Source organism: Canis lupus, chromosome 23, assembly GCF_011100685.1.
Source record: "Canis lupus familiaris isolate Mischka breed German Shepherd chromosome 23, alternate assembly UU_Cfam_GSD_1.0, whole genome shotgun sequence".
NCBI classification, from domain to species: Eukaryota; Metazoa; Chordata; class Mammalia; order Carnivora; family Canidae; genus Canis; species Canis lupus.
The window spans coordinates 38,965,550-38,989,432 of NC_049244.1; the positions used below are offsets into that span (position 1 = coordinate 38,965,550).

The 23,883-nt window shown below is 38.5% G+C and overlaps 1 protein-coding gene across 2 annotated transcripts in view; it reads right to left on the minus strand.

Moving 5' to 3' along the window:
* The window catches only part of PCOLCE2 (procollagen C-endopeptidase enhancer 2), a 62,277-nt gene that overhangs the window by 6,375 nt on the left and 32,019 nt on the right, over positions 1–23,883 (minus strand). For both annotated transcript variants that reach the window (XR_005377108.1, XM_038571116.1), the window contains exons 3-7: positions 21,335–21,590; positions 16,796–16,920; positions 13,745–13,881; positions 4,078–4,232; positions 180–263 (exon numbers count right to left, since the gene is read on the minus strand). Coding sequence is in view for 1 of the 2 variants with exons in the window: in XM_038571116.1 (XP_038427044.1) it covers positions 180–263; positions 4,078–4,232; positions 13,745–13,881; positions 16,796–16,920; positions 21,335–21,590 (757 nt within the window). In the remaining variant the exon portion in view is untranslated. The remainder of the gene's footprint in view (positions 1–179; positions 264–4,077; positions 4,233–13,744; positions 13,882–16,795; positions 16,921–21,334; positions 21,591–23,883) is intronic.

Consider the following 23,883-nt stretch of genomic DNA (forward strand, 5'->3'; position numbering starts at 1 on the left):
TGTGAATCTCAGTTGAACAGGACTAGTCAACATACCTTAGTGCATAGGAAAATCTTTTCTTGGGTAAATAAAGAGTGTAACTGACACTTTATCATCACATTCATGACAGTTCCTTTTGAAATGAAGCATGCAGTCTCAAGTTTCTGATTAAAGAGAAAAGGCTGGGTTTTATTTCTTACCAAAGTTACTTGAACAATAATTGCTCTCCAGAGTCCCCGTCCGTCTACACTTTTGTTGACACAGGGAAACGGTGGGTTTTAAACCTAAATTCAAAGAAGACAGAAGATTCAGGAAAATTAATTCAAGTGTAATTGGTGTTTAGACCTGAATCTATCCATTTAAAATTACTATTTCCCTGAGCCACCAAACTGTCATTGCAATGAAATAATTAGAAAACACTCAAAAGAAATTCCTTACGCTACTGCTCTAATTTCCTCAGGGTAACTCAGTACTCTGCTGAATTTTAAACCTGAGATCAAAGATAACCCAAATTTAGCCCTATTCTTTTCTTCCTTTATTTATAACTAACACTAACCAAAAATAGATATAGCCTCCATGTGCCCTGCTTAGAAAAACCCAGTACGACAAATATGAACTCAAAAATCTAGGCTAATTCTTCACTTTACAAAAGGAATCCAATGGTGTTTCCCTGAGGATAGAGGGAGCTTTCTTGGTGCACTTAAAATATGCAGCTGCCCAAATGTGAGTAGTTAAATTTGCAGAAACACTGCTCGTGTGTAAAGAGTGTTATACCTGTAATTAGATGTAGCCAATCACTAAACATTTATTTTGAGCTGCCACTGCCAATAAGGATCTTACGAACTGAGAGGTTGACTAATTTAAAAATAAAACTAAATAGATAAACACAGTGGTTCTCCAGCAGAGGTGATTTTTCCCCCTGTATTGACATTTTGCAATGTCTTGAAATATTTTTGGCTGTCACAACTAGTGGCTGCTCCTGGGATCTAGTGGGTAGATACCAGGGATGCTGCTAATAAACATCCTACAAGAAACAGCTCCCAACAGTAAAGAATTATCTGGCCCAAAATGTAAATACTGCCAGGGTTGAGAAACTGGGTTGACAAAATGAAAATATTTAATTTCCATTATCATCAATAAAAATATTCCCAAAATATTTGCTAATCATTCACTTCTATGTGGCAATATGCTAGGAAGAACTAAACATAACAACTGTAACAGAATTGTACTTGTTGGGCAAGAATTTGCAATTTTAACATTGCCCTTCCAATAACATGTTCTGTAAACTCTTCTGTGTATTTATTTACTCTTAATTTGTACCCACACTTAATTCCAAAAAGGATCTCAAGTGGATCACAGTGTTAAAACATGTACAATTTAATGTTAAAAAACACAGTAGCATCTCTGTGTGTGTGTGTGTGTGTTTTTTTTTTTAAGACCAAGAGCTCAGAGAACATTTAGAGGGAACATTGCTCCAGAAGTTGGGGGCTTAAATTTACCTAATTAGCTGAGTCAAAAAAGTAGTGGCATTAGTGCTCTCCCTGTCTGATGAAAGAGCATCCTTTCTGTGGCCACTGGAAACCAGCTCTTCTCAGCCCCGGAACATCAGTCTAGAGCATCAGTCTGCTCCTTCTCTCCCTTCCGTAGGTCCCTGCTCTCTTGCATTTAAGTCATCGTTAGAGCACCTGGACCCTTTTCACCTCACTGTCTCCTCTCTCTCTGCACTCCCTGCGTGGCACCTCAGCCTTCCTTCCAGGTGTACCTGCCATCATCTCGGGGGTCCCCCCTCCTCTCAGTGCCGTGGCTCCCTCCTCAGACCTTCCCTCTGCTCTGTGTCCATCACCCAGTCCCAGGCTCCCATGTCCTCCTGCTGGTCTTTCATCACCAAGCTCTCAAATTTAGACATCCTAACATCCAATGTAGCTGCCTCTCCTTCAAGTTCTTATCTTTTCACTCTCCTTTGCCAGTATATCCTCCTTTTTAAAAAGTTGAGAGTTTTTAGAGATTGAATTCTAGCACTGCTCCTTTCACTCCTAACCTCTCCTTAGGTGACCTCATTCTGGATCACAGTGTCAACCATGTATTGCTGATGATTCTCAAACGTAAATCTCTTGCTGAAGTTTCTGGAGGAGGCCAAAGATGGAACTGGAGATGATTACTCCATTTGAGTATCTCACAGAAACTTCAGACCCAACAAGGCACAGCTTAACTGATGACTCGACCCCTAAACCCTGTTCTCTGCTTCAGTAATGGTCTCATTATCTCTGGAATTGTGCAAGCCAGAGAACTGGGAGGCTTTCTTGACACCTCCCTGATCTCCCTCGTCCAATTAATCACCAACTAAAGACCTGTCAATATCTCCCAAGACCCCTGGCTTGCACAACAGTCAGTGTTTCTTGACTCTCTCTGTATCTCTGTCATAGCACAGTTCACCTAAACAACCACAAGAACCTGTGACCACTTGACCCTAGAATTCATTCACCTCACAGTGACCAGAGTGATCTTCATGAAGTGAGAATCTAATCCTGAACTTTGCCTAAATCATCAACTGTTTCCACCACACTCAGGATAAAATCCAAAGTACTTAGAAGCATAAGGAGAAAGGTGGTAGGACCTAAAGATGGATCTAGAAAAAAAGGCTACATAAAACATGTGAAGGGTCTTATATATGGCATGAAGGAATCTGGCTCCTGTGCTGTCCAATATGATAGCCACTAGCCACATGAGGCTTCTTACAGTTAACTAAATTCAAATTCAAATTCCACACACATTTCAAGTGTTCAGTAGTGGCTATGGTGTTGTATAGCACAGGTGCAGACAATGAATTCAAGTGGGAGACATGGTCTGCTTTGTGTGTGTGGTGGAGGGCACGCAGTGGGGAGTTAAGACAGAGGACCTCCAAGATGGTCTAAGTGTGGCTACTAATGCAGCTCATGCCTGGGAAAACAGTGGAGGGGCAGCCCCGATGGCCCAGAGATTTGGTACCGCGTTCAGCCTGGGGTGTGATCCTGGAGACCCAGGATCGAGAGTCCCACATCAGGCTCCCTGCATGGAGTCTGCTTCTCCCTCTGCCTGTGTCTCTGCCTCTCTCTCTCTCTCTCTCTCTCTCTCTCTCTGTCTATCATGAATAAATAAAATCTTAAAAAAAAAAAACAGTGGAGAAGCAGAGTTAAGGCAGAAAATAGTATAATAAAAACAAGTTGAGTTTGATATGTTTTAATTTAAATGGTTAGCAGTCACAAGACCCTAAGAAATAATTATAAATCGATGTTTGCAACTTCAGGGAAAGGTTAGGACTAGAGATAAAAAAAAATCTAGGGAGCTAGTTAATTCACTGGAAAGAATAAGGACATCTGGGTCCACTGACATGAGCTGGAGAAATAAATACTGCTTTAATGTAAGGTGGTACATGTCTAGGCCACAAGGTGGCACACTTGTGGAGGGCTCAGAAAAATCTGCCCTTCCAGAAGTGCCTGTGCTCAGGTCAGCCTTACTTTCAGTGCAAACAGAAAATGGTGGGTGATAAAGCTGGGCTGGGGACGCCTGGGTGGCTCAGAGGTTGAGCGTCTGCCTTTGGCTCAGGTAGTGATTCGGGGATCCTGGGATCAAGTCCCATGTCCGGTTCCCTATGGGGAGCCTGCTTCTCCCTCTGCCTGTGTCTCTACCTCTCTCTGTGTCTGCTATGAATAAATAAATATTTCTAAAAATAAAAAAAAAAACTGGCATATGTGAAAATAGGTATCAAGGCCCTAGAACTTTAATCTAAAATACTACAATTCCATAGAATAAAAAAGAAAGCAATAATATTATAAGTACCAGAAAAGAAAACTGGGCTTATAATGATCTGTGCCTATAACAGGGTTCCTAGTATTTTAAGTGGCCATAATTTTCTTAGATGACATTTAAAAATTATTAGCTTATAAACATTTTTATACCTTATACTTTTCTTTCATTAATAGAGGCATATTATTCTCTTAGATAAGTTTTCATTTTATCTTATTTTAGTTTCAAGTATCTTTAATTATTTTTTTCTACCCCAAAAGACTTTTTCTTATACTCCTAAAGTTTGTGCACAAACATCAAAACAGAAAAACTTACCTGTAGTTACAGGGAACGTGGTGGTAACAGGTGGTACTGTAGTTGTAGGCAATTTTTTTGGCCTGAATTTGTAATGACCAATAAATCCATCTGCAGTTAAACTTAAGTCTGATAAAAACTGAATGAGAAGTTCATTTCTCTCAGATACAATTGGTCTAAAAGAAGAAAAACATTAAAAAAAATTTTTTTAAGTGGCTCCTCTCTGAAATGTAGAATTCTAGCATTCCATTGGTTTTTGACAGATTATATGTGTAAACTTAAAAGATAAAATACCTCAAAAGGCAAAAGTCTCAATCTGCTCAGTACTAATGCTACTAGCTAATGTTTACTGAGTGTTTGTGCAGTTCGGCACCGTGCTTTATGCAAACTCTCAAATTCCACTATACAGCAACCCTATTATTATCCCTTTCTTACAGAAAAGGCAACTGAAGTTCAGAGAGTTCAAGTGATTTGCCCAAGGCCCTACAGCTAGTAGAATGTGGGGGAGCAAGATTTGAACCCAGGACCCGGTAGGCATTGGAACCAGTGGAAACCACGGAAACTGTGGCTGGTTCTTCACCAGCACCTTAGGGTTTGGCCTGACCTGGGAACCACACTGCTTCTTTTGACTAAGACTCTGGCCCAGGGAGCTAAGGATGCTGGCCATATGGAGTCAGATGGAGAAATGTGATGAACGAATTCCCACGCCCTGTGAAGATTCAGCCACAGGGGTGAATCTCAGTGGGCTAGTCACCAGGGCATAAGAAAGTCATGACTTCCATTTCATTTATAATGAGAGCTGGGATGCACGCCTGAAATGGAAGCATTTCTGTTTATAATCTCAGTAGCAGAATGCTGTGAAGGAGAAAAAGAAAGTGATTGCTTGGGTGGTTATGAATGACACCATTAAGAACTCTAATTTTAAGGCTATTTTAGGGGCTTGCTGGTTAGCTGGCACTGAAGATTTAATGGTGACAATAACTGAGGCTCAGAAACACTCATAAGTCTTTTTTTTTTTTTTTGACAGAGAGAGAGCACAAGTAGGGGGAGTGACAGGCAGAGGGAGAGGGAGAAGCAGGCTCCCAGCTGAACAGGGAGCCTGATGTAGGACTTGATCCCAGGACCTTGGGATCATGACCTGAGCCAAAGGCAGATGCTTAACCCACTGAGCCACCCAGGCACCCCAGCACTTTTAAGTCTTAGGGGAGAACTATATTACACAAAATAGTTTCATTTGAGCTTTTTCTATTACTATTTAAGCAATGGTTAAAAATGCAGTTTGGCTAATTCTATTTAAAGACTAATTCAGAAGCAGAAAAAAACCTAAAGTTTAAAAAAATTAAACATTGAGGTAATCTGTGGTTTAACTAAACTCCTTTTTTGAGGCATCTTCTCAGCCGAACCACTTCTTAGGCATCATGGGCAGCAAAAAATGAGGCAACCTAACTTCTTCCTCCACCCATCAGCTACTTTCAGTGGGAATGTCTGCAGGCAGGGGTGAAGGGGGTGGGAGAAGAGGTAGATCCTTACTTGACCAAAGCAGTTAGAAAAACGGCAGGACCTTTTTCTGTCCTGAAGGCTATTACCTTTTAAGCCAAGGGATGGGACAAACCTAAGAGTCAGCTTCATGACCTACATTTAGCATCCTGGTCATAAAAGTGATCGAAATAATTGAAATAATGCTTCTGAGAATTAAGCCTTTACCATAGTCGGCTTGCTTTTGAAAACAAAAGCTTTTATTCCATTCCATTAAATAAATAAAAACAATGTGCATGGAGCACAATTCCCAACTACAATCACAAATAAAATATGTTAAACTTGTTTAAGTGATAAAATCACAAAAAGCACTTCTAAGCAGCCAAGGAAACCTCAAGACCTAATCAGGTCGGCCTTCTGGGCATGGTGCTAGAATTACAGTGATCGTCTAATGCCTTTCTATGAGCTGATCCTGGGAGCATTAAGTTAGAAACTGAATTTTCTGAAGGAGGAGTATTTCAGTAGCAAAGACCTATTTTTGCTGCTGCTCCTGAGCTTTAGCATGAATGTGACAGAATATCGGTGCCATAAATGTCCTGAGGGCCACGTGTTGCATCTGCAAATTAATGTTACAAATCACTAGAAAGGCAAGAGGAAATCGCGCTTGGATTCATTCCCTACCGGCAGATCCCGGGAAGGGATGGAGGATGCCATTTGGTCCTAGAGAGATAAGCTAGCCCTGCCAGCCATGGCGGCTTTGTCATCCCCATCTTCCTCCTCTTCAATCACTACGGCCAGTCAACCCCCACGCCTGCCAATCTTGCCTTCTGAGTATTTCTTGACCCACAGCCTCCTCGCCATCTCTACCACCCTTCTCTACCTCCTCGATTTCCCTGGACCCCGTCACAACCTTCTAACCCGCCTCTCTGCTCATCTTGTCAAGGACGGGGGTTCTAAGGCTCTGGCGCCCTCAATTCCTGCCTACGTGCACCTAAAAGCTCCTGTGTCTGCTGGACGTGGAACCCTGCTCCGCGCTCCTGCCTCATCTCTCTCTTCTGGTCAAGTAAATAAATATATCCCCACCCCCCTCACCCCCCAAAAAAGAAGCACAGTCTCCTTCAAAGAATCTCCCCTGACCTCTTCACCACCTGTCCCAACTGGACCAAAGGATTCCTTGTCAGGAACTCACCAGGACATTCCTTTGCCAATTTACCCATCTGTTTCACCTGTCCCACTACTTATCTTCGTGTTTTTTATTTATCTCTGTGTCCTGCTACCTAACAGTGCCCACCACATGGCTGGAGTTAAATAAATGTTTTTGAACTGAACTCAATGCTATGGCTATAACTGCACTGACCCAGACACAGGGATGATGAGGTGATCTCACCAACCACAGCACTCCTCCTTCTAGTCAGACTTTTAACAGGGGAAAAGCCCCCTAAATAAGTTTTCTCATTTTCTGCACTGCCCCATGCCAGGAGTACTCTATGAGAAAATATTCCCCTAGTGAAAGTGTTAGTCAGTAGGTTGGCTGTCAAACTACTCCAGGCAAACTCCTCAGAAGTGAGTGGTTCAAAACAGCCCCCATCACACCTCCCCCCCTCCCCGCCTCCATGGAGGCAACCACTATCCTGAATTTTGTGTTTATCCTTCCCTTTACCTATAGTTCTACCAATATATGCATCACTAAGCAAAAGACTGTATAGGTTTGCATGCTTTTAAATGTCATATGGGGGCACCTGGGTGGCTCAGTGGGTTAAACATCTGTCTTCGGCTCAGGTCATGATCTCAAGGTCCTGGGATCAAGCCCCACGTTGGGCTCCCTGCTCAGCCAGGAGCCTTCTCCCTCTCCCTCTGCTGCTCCCCCTGCTTGTGCTCTCAAAATAAATAAATAAAATCTTTAAACACACACACAACTTTATACAAATCAAAGGGTATGGTGTGCATTTTCTGTTATTTTTTCACACTCGACATTATAACTATGAGATTCACCCACCATTTTCACTGCTGCATTATGCGAACTATAGCATGATTTAACTATTCTCTTGTTGATAACATTAGGCTATTTCCTCTGCCCTCCATTACAAACAGTATCGCTAAGAATATTCTTGTATATGTCTTGGTGCGCACAGGCAAAGGTAACTTTTGAAGGCACACCAGGAGGGTAGGGTACACGCTCCATGTGAGGTCACAGGATATACGCCCATTTTCAACTTCCTTAGATAATGCCAAGTTGATTTTGAAAGTCATTGTACCAATTTACGCTCTTTTCAAAGATGTATTCACTGTGCATCTTTCTTTGGGGAGTGCCTGTTCACGTCTTTTCCCCATTGTCTTTTCCTTACTAATTTTTAGAATTTCTTGAGATTTTCTGGACCTAGGGGTCTTTGTCAAATATGTCACAAATATCTGTTTCTGTTTTGTACATTCTCTTTTCCCTCTCTTTAAGGTATATTTTGATGAGCAGAAATTCTCATTGTTTCCAATGTATCTGTAGTTGATTTTTGGATGATAGGATTCATTTTCTCATATGAATAAAAATTATCCCTGCCTCATTTTTCAATGGGGCCATTTTTCACCAGCTGACCTGTGGGGTTCTCTGATGTGCCCCATCTGCAGACACGTGTGGGTGGATATGTTTCTGGCCTCTCTTTGGTGTTTTCATTAGTCCATTTGTCTATCTCTGTTAAAACCATATTCTCTTAATTACAACAGCTTTCTGATATGGCTCCATCATGTAAGGCAAATCCTCCTGCCAAGTTCTCCTTCAGAACTGTCTTAGTTTCACCCCCTTCCCCCACCCCCTTGCAGTTCCACGAACATTTTAGAATCAGGCAGTCAGGTTAAATGAAAAACCAATTTTGTTATTTTTAAATGACACTGATTCTTCCTATTCATGAGAATATATAGCTCCATTTATTGAGGTCTTTTAAAATATCTTTTAGTAAGGTTTTGTAATTTTCTCTATTCAGGTCTTGCATGCAATTATTAGATTTATTCTTGAGCATTTTATATTTTTAGTTGCTATGAAAATAATATCTTTTTAAAAATACAAACTTTTTTTTTTTAAGTAGGCTCCATGTCTAGCATGGAGTCCAATGTGGGGCTTTAACTCATGACCCTGAGATCAAGATCTGAGCTGAGATCAAGTCAGATGCCCCCAAACTTTTTATTCAAGCTATTTAGAAAAGATATTCTTGTTTAATTAATGTTCCCAACAAATAAAAATATAATCTTTAAGTAACACTCTAATCTGGGAATGTACACAATTATAGTAATAGATTTTCTAAGATCAAACCAACCTTGAATTCCTGGTCAGAATGTCTTTTTTTATACATTGTTAGGTTTGAATTACTAATATTTTTTCTTTTAATATTTTTTATCACATTCACAAGTAAGATTAGTCTGTAATATCCTTTTTTTTTTTTTTTTTTTTTGGTTATTTTTTTGGTCGTTACCTTGTTTTGGTGTCCATTTATACTAGCTTTATAAAATCAGTTGTGGAACAATCCCTATTTTTTTCTGGAAGAATGTGTGTAGTGTTAGCATCATTTGTTCCTTAAATGTTTGTTAGAACTAATGGAGAAAAACAATCTGGGGCTGTTTTTCCTCCCTTGATAGGAAGACTTTTAACCACAGATTAAGTTTCTTTAATGAGTACTTGGCAATTCTAGCTTTTTATTTTTCCTGTGTCCATTTTTTCTTAAAAAAAAAATATATATATATATTTTTTTTTTCCCCCATATGTTGAATGCACTTTGTTCTCTATCCATTAGACTAAACCTGTTAATTGTTTCTCACATTTTCTACATCCCAATTTTCCATCTTTTCCCAATTGACAGTCAATCTATCAACTATTGAAAGAGATGTGTTAAGAATCTCCTACTATAGGGGCATTTGGGTGACTTAGTGGTTGAGCATCTGCCTTTCACTCAGAGTGTGATCCCAGGGTCCTGGGATCAAGTCCTGCATCAGGCTCCCCACAAAGACCCATTTTTCCCTCTGCCTATGTCTCTGCCTCTGTCTCTCATGTATAAATAAGTAAAATCTTAAAACAAAACAAAAAAACAAAAAAACTCCTACTATAATAGTGGACTTTGTAGATCTATTAATTTTTATTTATCTATTTTTTGCTTTGTATACATTTTCGGCACATGCAAGTTTACAATTATTATACCTTCCTGATAAATTGTACCTTTTATCATTACATAGCAACTATTTTTAGTAATGCTTTCTGCCTAAAATCTACTTTTCCCCTGATATCAATAAAGCCATACCAGTTTTCTTTCAACTAGCATTTGTTTCCAGTATTTTTTTCTATCCTTTTATTCTCACATGCTCTGTGTTATTATTTTTATGGAGACGTGTCTTATAAATAGCATATATTGGGTTTTGTTTTATTATGCAGTTTAATACACTTTGTCTTCTCACTAATGATTTGATTCATTTGCATTTATACTGATTACACTTCGATCTAGATAAAATTTTTCCATCTCACTTTGTGCTTTTTTTTGGTCCTGCCTTTTTTAAATGTTTCTCCTTTTCTCTTGCCTTCCTTTGGAATGAACTTTTTTCTCATTTCATGTTTTCTCCTCACTGTTTTGGAAGTTAAAGACTCCAAAGGTTGCCCTAAATTTAATCCACATTTACTTTAGCATATTATACAGCTTAATAATATGTTCACTCCATTCCTAAACAACACTAGGGCCTGTGAGTCCTTCAGCTCTTAGGACCAGGATCTTTGCTCAATGTTTCCTCTTGCAGCTAGTCTCTTATTTTGTGACTTTTACCTTTCTTCCTGAGGTACAAAATGTGAAGTTTCTTTAGGGTCTATTGGTAGTAAATTCTCTCAGCTCTTGTTTAGCTGAAAAGATGTTTTAATTTCTTTTATACATAAATCAGAGGTTTTCCTGAGTAATAATTCTAAAATGACAGTTATTTTGTCTCCTATTTTGAGGATACCCCTCTAAGATCTTCTAACTTCCATATTTACTACCGAGAAGTCATGTTAGGCTAATTGTTTTCCCTTTGTGAGAATCTTTTTCTCTCTGGTTCTTTTCAACATCTCTCTCTGTTGTCTGTGGTTTTACTACAATACATGTAGGAATGGGTATATTAAAATATATGTTGCTTAGGATTTGTTGAGTTCTTGACTTTGATAAATGGTATCTTTCATTTATATTGGAAAACCTCAGCTATTACTTCTTCAAACATTAAATTTCCTACCTTCTCTATTTTTTTCTTATGGAACTCCAATTAAATGTATATTAGATTCTTACACTCTATCCTCTATGGCTCTTAACCTCATTTTTATATTTTCTACCTATTGTCTCTTTATGCTATATTCCAGATGATTACATCACAACTATTTCTCAGTTCCCTAATTCTTTCTGGTGCTATGTCTTATCAGCTATTATTTTAACACATGTATTCAGTTTCTTGTTTAAATTATCATATATCTCAGTTCCAGAAATTTTATTAGGCTCTTTGTTAACTCTGATCGTTTCTCAGCCCTTTGTTTCTAAGTCATACTTCCAATAATCTGCACCTTCATTTCATATGAATGTCCTTAACCATATTTATTTCACATTCTGTATCATAATTATTATATATGGCTTCTGTGGGTCTGATTATACTGTTTGTTTCTACTTGTTATTGGCTTTTCCTTTGTGTTTTGTGAATTTTTTTTTAATTGGGAACCTATATTTCTTATAACTTTATAGGAATTATTAAAGTCTCTATTAGATGCATTTTTCCAGACAAGATTTGTGTTTTCTCCTCTCTATCCCTTTGGGCACTACCAACTCGGAAACTTTAAATTCTTGGTAATAGGTTTTTTGTACAGTCAGTGTAAATTCTAACCTCAAACTCACTTGTGAACTGGTTTTTGGTTAGGAATTTTCATTAGAGACTACCTTTTTATCCCTTTACCAAATGCCAACACCTAAATAGCCAATTTCTTTACTACCTCCCTTGGGGAGGGAGGAAAATTAGTTTAGTCACATTGGTGTCATTTTCTATGGGTGTCGTCTTTACATTCTATTTGATCCAATCTCATCCCTTGCTGAGGCCCTGAGCTCTGTCTCCTATCTCTAAGCATGATCTGTTGCGAATTAAGTTCTAGGTTACCAAGAACTGGCACATGTCTGAAGGAAGCTGCCACCCACAAGTACTTATTTATCCTTTTGGATTTGGACTTCTCAACATTTTTAACCTCTGAAGATTTCTCTTATTTTTTGCCAACTGAGTAATGCTTAAACAATTTTTTAACTTAGGAATGCTATTTGGTGTTTATAGCAGTATGATTTTAAAGACTATCTTATTTTCTATATTGCTAGGAAATGAAACGAATTTTTTTTTTATATTTGAATATAAAGAGAAGGAAAGACATGATGGAAAAAGACTCTTGATAGAGTCAAGAAAGGGTTACTTTTTTTCCCTCAGTTAGAAGAAGTTAAATTTATAGGCTATGGGAAAGAAACAAAAAAAGAAGGCAGAGGCTAAAGATGGAGATAATAGAGAAAAAGAAGAGGGTTATTAGAGGGAAGTTTTAAGGGAGAAGAAGAGGTCAGAAGGAGGATATAGATGAAAAGATTGGCTCTGAATAGAGGAAGGTGTGGGAGGCTGAATGTGGCCCGCCCAAGATGTCCACATTAAAATCCCTGGAACTTATGTATATGTTACCTTATGTGCAAAGGGACTTTGCAGATGTGATTAAGTGAAGGATCTTGAGAAGGGGGAGTATCCTGGATTGTCCAGGTCAGCCCTAAATGTAACCATGGGTGTCCTTAGGAGAAAGAGGTTTGACTCCAAGAAAGGAGAAGGCCATCTGATGACAGAAGCAGAGATAGGAGTGATGTGCTTTGAAGATAGAGGAGGGAACCACAGCCAAAAATTGCAGCAGCTTCTTGAAGCTAAAATAAGCATGGAAACTGATTCTGCCCTCAGAGCAACCAGAAGGAAACAGCCCTGCTGACAGCTTGACTTTAGCCCAGTGAAAGTGATTTCAGACTTCTGACCTCCAGAACTGTAAGAGAATAAATGTATTATTTTAGGCCACTCGGTTTGTGGTAATTTGTTGCAGCAGCAACAGGAATAGAATACAGAAAGAACACCTTCCCCTAGAGCTTAGAAATGGGCCTTTCTCTAACACCTTCAGCTGGAGAGTCAGATTTGGGCAGTAATGTTCAAATTTTGACCAACTTGTATGTATTAAAAATTCTTAATATTATCAAACTTAATATAAATGAATTTAAATTGAAAAATACCATGCTTTAACCCCCAATGTGTCTAGAGGAATCATAGACATGCATGTAAAATCAAGTGATGCATATAATCTAATTATGTATAAGCAACAGAATAGAAAGGATATTTAAATTGGCATAATGGTGACTTTGACAGCAAGCTGTAGTAATTTTTTTAAGTTTTTTTTTTTTTTAAGTAATCTCTACCCCCAACATGGGGCTCAAACTTACAACCCCGAAGTCAAGAGTTGCAAGCTCCACTGACTAAGCAAGCCAGACACCCAAAGCTGTAGTAATTTGAATCACTGCTTTCCCTAGTGTCATATATGAAGGTGTGAAATATCTTGCACCAAAACACAGTCATGTGTTGCACCAATACAGAATAGTGGAATTAAGCAACTTGCCCAATGTCACACAGCTAGTAAGTGGCAGAGATCTTTGCTCCATAAATGTTCGTTGATAAATACACAATGCCTTTCAGGCTCACCCAGCAAGTCTGAGCAACAATGTGAGGAAGAGGCACAATAGGACAGGTCTCCAATGAGGTAAAATCATCTGGGTCTGTCGTAAGTATCCAGGTTTCCCTGTCTGGATCTCCAAATTTTAGCCCCCTGCTTTTTTCTCAGAACTTCCCCCATTCCAGTCTGCTGCTTGAGCTCACCTTTGCAGGGCAGTGACGTAGTCCAGTACCTGGCTAGCATCTGACTCTGGGGCATAACCAACTCTGCTTCTATTATCTCTTTGGCTGTCGAGGCCTCACTACACTCATTAATGTTGCTTCACTCTCTGGGTTGGCTACTCTTTGTGCTGGTGCAATATGGGACTCTATTGTCATGGAACCCAAGAATTTGTGAACAAAACAACAAGAGCATAGGATCTTCCAGAAAAAAAAATATAACTGGGCAATTGAATAAAAAAGAAGTTTAGAGCCACTAAAATATTAATGAAATAAAACAGGTACTACTTACGCAGGTGGACTATCGCCACAATACTTTCCAATTCTTTTAGCATCATTGACTTCTCCACCATTAAACACAGCCACAAAATCATATCGGCAATAGTTATCACGCTCAACATCAAACTTCTCAAATTTTAATTCTATAAGCTTTAGAGAAAGCACAACATCAGAAATGTCAAGATAGCACTGAGGAATAATCCCAAAGGGAAATCTTCCTCTCCCCAGATCTGCAGGATTTTCCTTTGTAAAGAATATATTCATTCTGTTTGAATTATTTGTTTCTTGTTGATTTCATGTTTCTTCTGTAGTTAACAAAACTGTGGTATTCTACTGCTTTCATTTTTAATCATTCCAAAAGATCATCTCAACCTTAGTTAAGATCTTAAATTTAAGAGATCTGTTCACCTACAATTACAAATGTATGGGAACCACCATGTAACCCTACCAACCTACGTTAAAACCATAATTGATATGAGTTGGGGTGGGTAGGAGAGGTACATACCAATTTCATTCTTCTTCTTGGAGATGTCCCCTGTGTTAGCGTGTGTTGAGGTGTGGTGTATGTGTTACGTGTTTGGTTGGGGAGGTGGTGGATAGAGTTGTTCCTCTTTCGAGGGAAGGAGAATGACATTCCCATCACATGTAAAGGAGGCAAATTCTTTAGGACCAGAGATTCAGGAAGTGGGGATTTGACGGTAAGTCTTCTTGAACTATGTTTGAAAAGTGAGCACAGCCTACTTGGTGATGTGGTTGATTTTTGAAGAGGCTGTATGAAAGCACTGATAAAGTCAGTGTTAGATTTCTTATATATTCCTTAATTTTTTGCACTACTACCAAAAACAGTGTCCTGTCCTAAGTTATTCAAGTCAATAGGAAGTTTTGATTTAATAGGCAATCATTCTCCTCACAAGTGGATTTTTCCAGAGCACCTTCAATGTGTGAATCAAAGGAAATCTTCCTAGGTTCTTAAATACACATGATACCAGATAGCTGGTCCCCACTTTTGCTGGGCAGCAGGTGGGCAGGCAACCCTCCCTGCTGCTTAGGGAAGATAACAGGCATTACTTCCTATTAGGACAGGCCCTGGTTATTAGCTAAAGAAGACTCACATGTAGTAATCTGGATGAAGATGATAACAGCAGCAGTATCACAGAAGGACCAAAGGTAAATTACAGCTTTGAACATAATTGCCACATAGCTACCTATTTACTCACCTTTAAAAAGCACCAGTTATGGGTGAATAATGACTTATCCATATTTAGCACTCCTTTAAATTATATTAACATATTTCCTCTTTGCGTCCAATAACTTCTCACCAGTTAGTAATAAAATGCTTTCTAGATTATTAAAAAACTGGCTAAACATTCCCTACTTAGAAATAAGTCATGTAACAACTACTGGAGAGAAGATTTTTAAAAAAGTAAATAAATAGGAGAATAAAGGGAAAAGCTACGATTAAAAAAAAAAAGAGTTAAGTCTTTAACAGAAGGAAACACGCATAGATTTGCATAGAAATTACTTAGGACTTAATTTTCCCATTATATTCTTCTTCTTTGACAGTGCTTCCAGGGATTTCAAGCACTACAACAATGATTAAAAATTCACTTGGCTGAAGCCAAAAATCACATTAGCAAAATGAAACCCCAATTTAAATAATCAAAGAGATGAACAATAGAAAAAAGATGGTGAACTGTAATCTGCAAGAATAATTAAGCTGAAATTATTTAGGCTAATACATTTACAAATGTCACAGAGAGAAAAATGGCCAGTACAATCTCAAGAAATACGTAATGGCTTAAATGTTGAAAAATGTGATTTTTAAAAAAGATTGTATTTATTTATTCGTGAGAGACACAGAGAGAGGCAGGGACATAGGCAGAGGAAGAAGTAGGCTCCCTGTGGGGAGCCTGCAAGACCCTGGGATCATGACCTGAGCCAAAGGCAGACACTCAACCACTGAGCCACCCACCCAGGTGCCCCCAAATATGTGATTTTTAAGTGTTATTTTAAACTATTAAAAGTTCAATAAATTTATAGAATCTTTCATCATTAAGTAAACAACCATATTTTTATTCTTAAAAATAAAACTGGATTTGGGGATTATGATCAAAGTGTGTGTGTGTGTGTGTGTGTGTGTGTGTGTGTGTGTTTAAATCACTAACTTGCATGGTATTCGAGCCAGAGAAAGAAAGAGCATGTCTGCACATAAAATGGAGGGAGGGGTAGAGGGAGAGAAGCAGACTCCCCGCTGACAAGTGGGGAGGACCCTGAGGATCATGATCTGAGCCAAAATCAAGAGTGGGTCGCTTAACCAACTGAGCCACTCACGTGCCCTAGAAAAGTTTTTTTTAAACCGTATTGTAATGTTCATCATCCAGTGTTTAATTAAAGTCTGTAGTGTTCATAACAATAATAATTTTTAAAAGTTATTTTCCAAAGTCCACAAAGTGGACTTGGTCTACTCCTGTACCAAGTTTTGTCCTACAAGCAATATTTGAAAGTGGTTCCTAAGAATGGTAAAATTTCAAATAACCACAAACTAATAAGCACTGGAAACCTGGACCTTCTCTGTTGACTGTTTCAGAACAATGAATAAAGTTATTCTGGGGGGAACCTATGCAAATTTTATGTTAAGTAACAACTGAAAAGACTCCTTCTCTGTGCCTGCATTGGCTCCGTCCAGGTGAGGCTGTCACAATGCATTTGCTTAGTGAACAAATGGTTACCTGAAACATACATCTTACTTGGGGATTCTTACCCTCCCACACTTGGTCACTGCTGTTTATAACATCTTCCACAGGATCAAGCAATCTCACAGGGATTTCCTTACTATGCGTATTGAAATTTGAAAACTTGTATTTATATAATAGGAAATTCAATGCAAGACTTTGCAAGTCAAATAGTGCAAAAGCAATTTCAATCTGTGTCTTTGTATGAAGAGATACCTACGTCCAGCAGGGCCTGCCCCACCCTGCATGCTGAGCTATTGCACGATGGGCCCCTCACACTGTCTACGCAATTCACATACGCATGCTTTCTTCATATTTTTAGGGAATCTTACCTGATTCTTGGGGGCTACAATGTGCCACATACAAGTGACTCCTGCAGGGTAATCACGGTCTGGCCAGTTGGGGGTTTTAAAAGAGCCGGAAGGTCTTTCAAGGCGTCCTCCACAATACTGATCCCCTGAAATTTTTAAGCATGGAAAAAAAATCCAAGTTTATATCCTGATACAAGTTATGGCAATGCAACCATATGGGTATAGTGGTAATAATACAGTAAATAAAGGCAATGACAGAAGCTCTTAAATTGTTTCTTAAAGTACAGTTATACAGTTTTCTACTCCCTCCCAACCCCCCACCACACAGAATGATATTTCTGTTACTTGACATATCATATCAGCACAAAAGAGCATAGGAGTGAAATCAGGGCTTCTCTTCTTTCTCTCTTCTTTTTCTTTCTTTCTTTCTTTCTTTCTTTCTTTCTTTCTTTCTTTCTTTCTTTCTTTCTTTCTTCTTTCATTTTTTTCAATAAAGACAAAACATTTGGGCATGAACTCATTCAGAAATCATGCTAGCTCATCAAATTACACAGATTTTAAGAACCCTCAAGGCAGAAGTATTTATTAATAGGATTAAAATACATGCCCAAGGACAAAATTTGAATTAGTTGGCATAGAGAACACTCATTATCAGAAAACTTTATATGCTATACATCTTTAATAATTTTTAAGAATAATTTTTGTTTGTAAAAACATTTATAAATTTTCAGCAATAGAGAAAAGCATCAAGAAGGAAAAAAATTGCCCCAAATCCAACCACCTAAAACTAACCACAATTAATATTTGAAAACATCATCTCAGACATCTCCATGCATATATACTGAGAGGTCAATAGGAATAACGTTAGAGTGAAATTTTAATACAAAGTTCTAAATTTAATTTTATTTGAATTTAACTAACAGAGAAAAACTGAATTGGAACTAATATATTCTAAATTAAAGATTTCTTTGACACAAAAGATAATCATTCTTAAAAGGCATCCCTAAGAAAATACATTATAAAAATCAAGGTTGTATAATTTCTAAAACTTTTTATTCATGGAAAATTTTAAGCATATACAAAGTAAATAGACTAATATAATGAGCCTCTATGTATGCGTCACCCGATTTCAACATTATTATCATTCTACTTTTCTTTTTATTAATACCACTATCCAATCCCTACCACCTGCTTTATTATTATTCTTATTGTTGTTTTACAGATTTCAGAGAGGTAAAGTCATGTACTGTGAAATGTACAAATCTTAGCTGTGCTAATTTGAAAAATTAATCTACTCATGTAAGTCACACTCCCATGACCACACAGAATCCATTTCCCACCAAATTCCTGTATCCCTTCTCAGTCTGCTGACTCTCCACACCACTTTTCTGAAAAACTTCGCCTTAGATTAGTTTTATTCTAGACCTTCATATAAATGGAATATGTATTGTGCATATTGTGGACTCTTCTGCGTCTGGCTTCCCTTGCCTGTTAGCACAACATCCGAGGTGCATTCCTGTTGCTATGTGCACTGGTAGTTTGTTCTTTTATGCTGCAGAGTGATTCCAGTGTGTGGGAACACAATTTGTCTACTTTTTCTTCTGTTGATATTTCATGTGGGTGTTTCCAGTTTGGGCTATTGTGAATGAAGCTGCTGTCAACAGTTTTGTACAAATCTCTTTTGGGGACATGCGTCTTCATTTTTCCTGCACAAATACCCAGGAAAGCAATTCCTGGCCAAGAGTAGATGTAGGTGTTTAACTTCAGAAGAAACTACTAATGATTTTCCCCTCAAGGTTGTAGCACTTCGTACCTCTCCAGGTATGAGCACGCTTGTTACATCACATCCTCACCAGCATTTCATGGTGTCAATTGTTTTAGCCAATCTGGTGGGTCTGTAATGGCACCTCAATGTGGTTTTAGTTTGCATTCCCTTGTTAACTAATGATACTGAGCAGCTTTTCATGTACCTATTAATCAGTCATGTGTCTTCCTTTGTGAAGAGTCCGTTCAAGTGTTTGCCCATTTTCATATTTATTGGGATCTTTATTAGTTTTAATTTTAATAATGTTTGCATGGTACATATTTTTCCATCTTTTTACATCAACCTGGTTTGTCTTTGTTTTTTGAGTGCTTCCTTATGGACAACATACAGTTAGGCCTTGCGTTTTAAACTGTTCTAATAATCTCTGTTTTCTAACCAGAGTATTTAATCCTTGGCAATAAATGTATTTATTGATAGGCTTGGATTTAGTGCGCCATTTGCTAGTTTGCTCCATTTGTCTCACCTTTCTCTTGTTCCATCTGTTCTTTCCTGCCTTCTCGGCGTTAGTTGAAAAATTTTAGTATTCTATTTTAACCTTTTGGCTTTTAGCTCTAACTCTTGCATTTTTAATGGGTACTCTAGGGATTACAATGTGCATCTTTAATTTATCACAATCTGCTTAGAATTAATACAGTATTTCTCCATGTGTTGTATATGTGTGTGTGGGTGGGTGGGTGGGTGTGGGTGTGTGTCTACAATAGTAAAGTTCCATTTACCTTTCTTTTATCTATGCCTTTGTTCTATTATTGTCATATATATTATATCATACATTCCACAATACAGTGTTAAAGGGTTTTTTGTTGTTTTGAATAGATACATGTAAAAAAATTAAAAGAACAGAAAATAACACATGGTCTTTTATATTACCATTTCCAGGGGCCTCCAGTCCTTCCACTAACTTTGTGTTAACCGGTGGGGCCATTTCCCTTCAACTTGAGGAAGTTCCTTCAATATTTCTTGTGATGCAACAAATGTCTTCATTTCACTTTTATTTTTGAAGACTGGCTATATAGAATTCTGTGTTGACGGTTTTACTCTGCACTTTAAGAATGCTGTTCTACTGCCTTCTGGCCTCCACTGTTTCTAATTAAAAGAAAGCCATCCTTCATACCATTGTTTCCTTGTATGTGATTTGATTTTCATCAAACTGATTTTAAGTTTTTTCTCTTTATATTTAGATTTTGTAATTTTGACATTTGTCAGTGTGGCTTTATTTTTATCTATTATCCTGTTTGGGGTTTGTTGATCTTGGCTCTCTAAATTAATGTTGTTCACTAAATCTGGATAGCTTCAAGCCATTATTTCTTCAGACATTTTTCCTGTACTACTATCCCTCTCTTCTGGAACACAAATGACACGTGTTAGACCACTTGATGTTGCCTCACTGGTCACTTGGGCTCTTTTTTTTTTTTTTTTTTTTTTTTTTTTAATCTTTCTCATCCTGGTTCTTCAGATTGGGTCATTTCTGTTCAGATCCATTGACTCTTTTACCATCTCCAATCTGCTTGGAAGCCCACCAGGTAAATTTTTAAATTTCAGACTCTGTAATTTTCAGTTCTAGGATTACTTTTTATTCTTCTTTTCGTTTATAGTTTTATAGCTCTGTTTCTCTTCTGAAATTCTCAATCTGTTTCCTTACTATACATCATTTCCCTTTAAGTCCTTAAACATATTCATAATAGCTCCTTTGAAGTGCTTGTCTGCTAACTGCCACATCTGAGTTATCTTGAGATTTGTTGTTATTGACTGCTTTTTTTCTTGAATACAGATACACTTTTTTGGTTTTATCACATGAGTGGATACTGGATATTATGAATGATACATTATAGAGAAAATGATTTTTATTCTAGCAGGCATTTCACTAGACCCAAGTTCAAAGTCGATCTCCCTGGTAGTGGGCAGCAGCTGTAATCTCTGTTCACTTTCATCTTTCAGCTGATACTCTTATGCCGACCAACTGGACTCTCCTCTGCATATGAGTTTGGCTGTCAGCCAAAGATCAAGATGGATTTTATACATATATTTTGTGCCTCAATTCCTTGGTAGCTCCTGGCCAAGATTTCCTCCCAAACATCCTGGCAGTTGTGTCAGCCCCAGATCCTGTCCTTTGACATCTCAAACCATAATGCTGCGCAATAGCCCAAAGCAAGAGCAGATTAGGAAATGCCCTCAAGCAAAGGCTCCAAATTTAACAGATCTTGCCCACTGCAGTTATCTCTTCAGGGTAGAGGCTTCTACCCATAGGTGCTCTTAGGTACTGACATGGAAACACCCCAATACATAGTTTTAAGTGGAAAAAAAAAAGTTGTGAAACAATATGAATGTATGATACCACTTATATTTTTAAAAAGCTACTGCAGAAGTATATACATGAGTGTACATAGAAATGGGAATCATCAGCCATGGCTCTAAGATGGGGCTAGAATGGAGTGAGGGGGTATATTTCTATATTTGTATGTGTATATGTGTGTATGGAAGCTTCACATTTTTACTCCAGGAATTTCTATATTTGAATTTTGATAAGAATCACATGGGCTTTTAAAAAAAAGAGACTTTTTTGAATGGTCTCTTGGTGGTTTGGTGGCATTTATTAGCTCCATTTGAGAAGAAATGCTCTTAAACTTTAGGTTAAAGGAATAAACACATCTAAAGTGCCTAGGACAGAGCCTAACACACAGTAGGCATCCAATAACCATGAGGCATTATTATTGCCTGTCATTATGTGGAAACAGTACCTCTTTCGTTTGGTTCAGCAGCAGAGAACATGGCCATGAAGCCATTCCCAGCTGTGTTGGCATCGGAAATCATCTGGACCATCATCTTGTTACCACTGGACACAAGGGCTCCAGGCCGGAACGTGCCACAAAAGCGCCCAATACGCTGGCCATTGGTGTGACCATTGTACACATCCACAAAGTCATAGCGGCACAGGTTGTCACTCTCAAGATCTATGAATCGGAAATTAAGAACTACTACTTTCCCCTCGGGAACCTGTAAAGAAAAGCACCAATTGGAAAACCATGTCATGAAAACAATAACTGAAGTCTTCACATCTAGCCAATTACTAAAGTGAGCAGATAAAAGTATTAATATGCAAGATGATGCTTTTCTTCCCTCAAATCTGAACTCAGAAAAGGGTTTTCTACCATAATGAACTCCTAATTATTTATTGTCTTTAGACAAATCCCACAGTTCATTAGGGTACACAATCTTATTCCTAGGAAGTTTATCTCAACACTAAGCCATAATTTCCTCCGTATAATTCTTAACATGCTTCCCTCCTTGTTCCCTGAACGGATAGAAAAAATGGCTAGAAAAGCATTGGCAAGATTCTAACAAAAGCCCCATTTCTTTTCCAGTTCCCACCATCTTTTAATTTATTCATCCAAGTATTTGGTCATAAAGTCTCAATCAGATTTGCTTTACCTTTTCAACTAGATGAGATCCCTCACTGAATGGCATAAGAACTTCTTTTTACAGATAACAAAAGTCAGTGATTTAAAAGACCAAACAAACACATCACTAACAAAAGTGGTTGGTTCATATTCACTTTAAGTAATTATCTCATACTCACGGGTCAACAGATGCTTTAACATAAATACGGCTTCCTGTATTGATGAGTTCAGTGCCATAGTTTTTTTTTTTTTTTTCTGTGACAAACTGAAGTGTTTCAGTGCTATTTGCCTTTTGCATCAAAGACATACACACCCCATGGCAAAAACTGTAGTACGGTAGTCTCAAAAGGATATTTTGTCTTTGTCATGGCTTTATCCTAATTGTGAAGAGCTTATCTTAAAGAGTGTGAATATTAGAAGTTCCTAAACCACACAGTCTATGAAGCTGATAGCAGAAAATGCTATTTAATTTCTAAACATTCTTACTGAGATATCTCTTGTAGAACTCCTCTGGGTTTTTTGGTTTTAATTTTTTTTTTTTTTTTTGCATGCAATCTCTAGTTAGCCTATGATCAGAAAATTACAAAAATGTGATCCTACATCTGTAATCTTAAATATAAGCAATCTATCAATCACTGAAAATTTTGCAGCCAAAAAAAATATCCTAAACTATAGATTTAATGTGGATTGTCCTGCGTGAAGAGTGACTGCGTAAATGTATAGATAAACTGTGTGGAGGGTAATTCAGAGCTCTGAGACTCTTCCACCCCACAGAGTGAGTGAAAAAGGGAAGCAGAAGGATTGACCCCTGGGGCACTCTGATGTCCTCAGGTCTTCCAGATAAGGTCAAACCAAGACATAGACTGAGTCAGAAAGTAGGAAGCAATCAGAAGGGCGTGGTACCCAGAAGCCCAGTGAAAGGAGTGTGTTCAGGAGGAAGCACTAGTCAGCTGAGTCAGTTGTGAGAAACAGCCACAGAGTCACTGGTGACTCTGACAAAGCTGTTTTAGTGGAGTAGCAGGGATAAAGCCTGACAAGAGAAGGATCAAGAGATAATGGGTGAGAAGAATTGGTGGTAATGAACAGGGACAAATTTTTCAAGTTTTGTTGGAAAGATGAACAGAGTAATATGTGGGTGGCTGGAAAGGGGGGCAGGGGGCCAAGGCAAGATAGTTAAAATGGACTATATTAAGGCTCATTTGCGTGACAATTGGAATAATTCCACAGAGAGGGCAAAACTGATAAAATAGGAGACAGGGATTGTTGCTGGAGAAATGTCATTGGGAAGATTTGCTCTAAGGCACAGACTGGGGGCGGGGGGACAGGGGGATGGAGATATGCTGTACATATTCTCCAGCCTGGGCATCCTTGAGTTTCTGGGTAAGGAAGAAGAGAAGGGGGAGAAAAAGAAAAACAAAAACACACAGCAAGGAGCCTGGACCACTCTGCCTAGTGAGAGGAGGGAAGGCTGGGGCAGGTCGGGCTGTAGTACCCTACAGATGAAAGCAAGGTCAGCAGCAGCAAACATGCATGTGAGACGAGCTATGAGGAGTCTGAAAACAGAGGAGAGGTGTGTAAATGGATTAAGGGAGTGTAGCAGGAGTGTCAGGAGTGCTGAGGGCCTGCTTGAGGTAAAACAAAGTGAGGCCTCTCTGCATGGTTGTAGTTCTCCCCAGCCATGTGCAGCCCCCGCCACCCCCCCTTCCCTGGGGAGGTGCAGGGCAGATGGAGGGTTGGATTTAAGCAGCAGGGGGTGAGAGACTGGGAGAGTGGCATACAGTGTGCCAAGCAAGGACTATGGAGAAAAAGGGGGCCAAGAGAGTTGAGGACATAGGCAGAGGAGTGACCATAATGAAGGACCATGGAATCTAAGCTGGGTAAGGACAGAA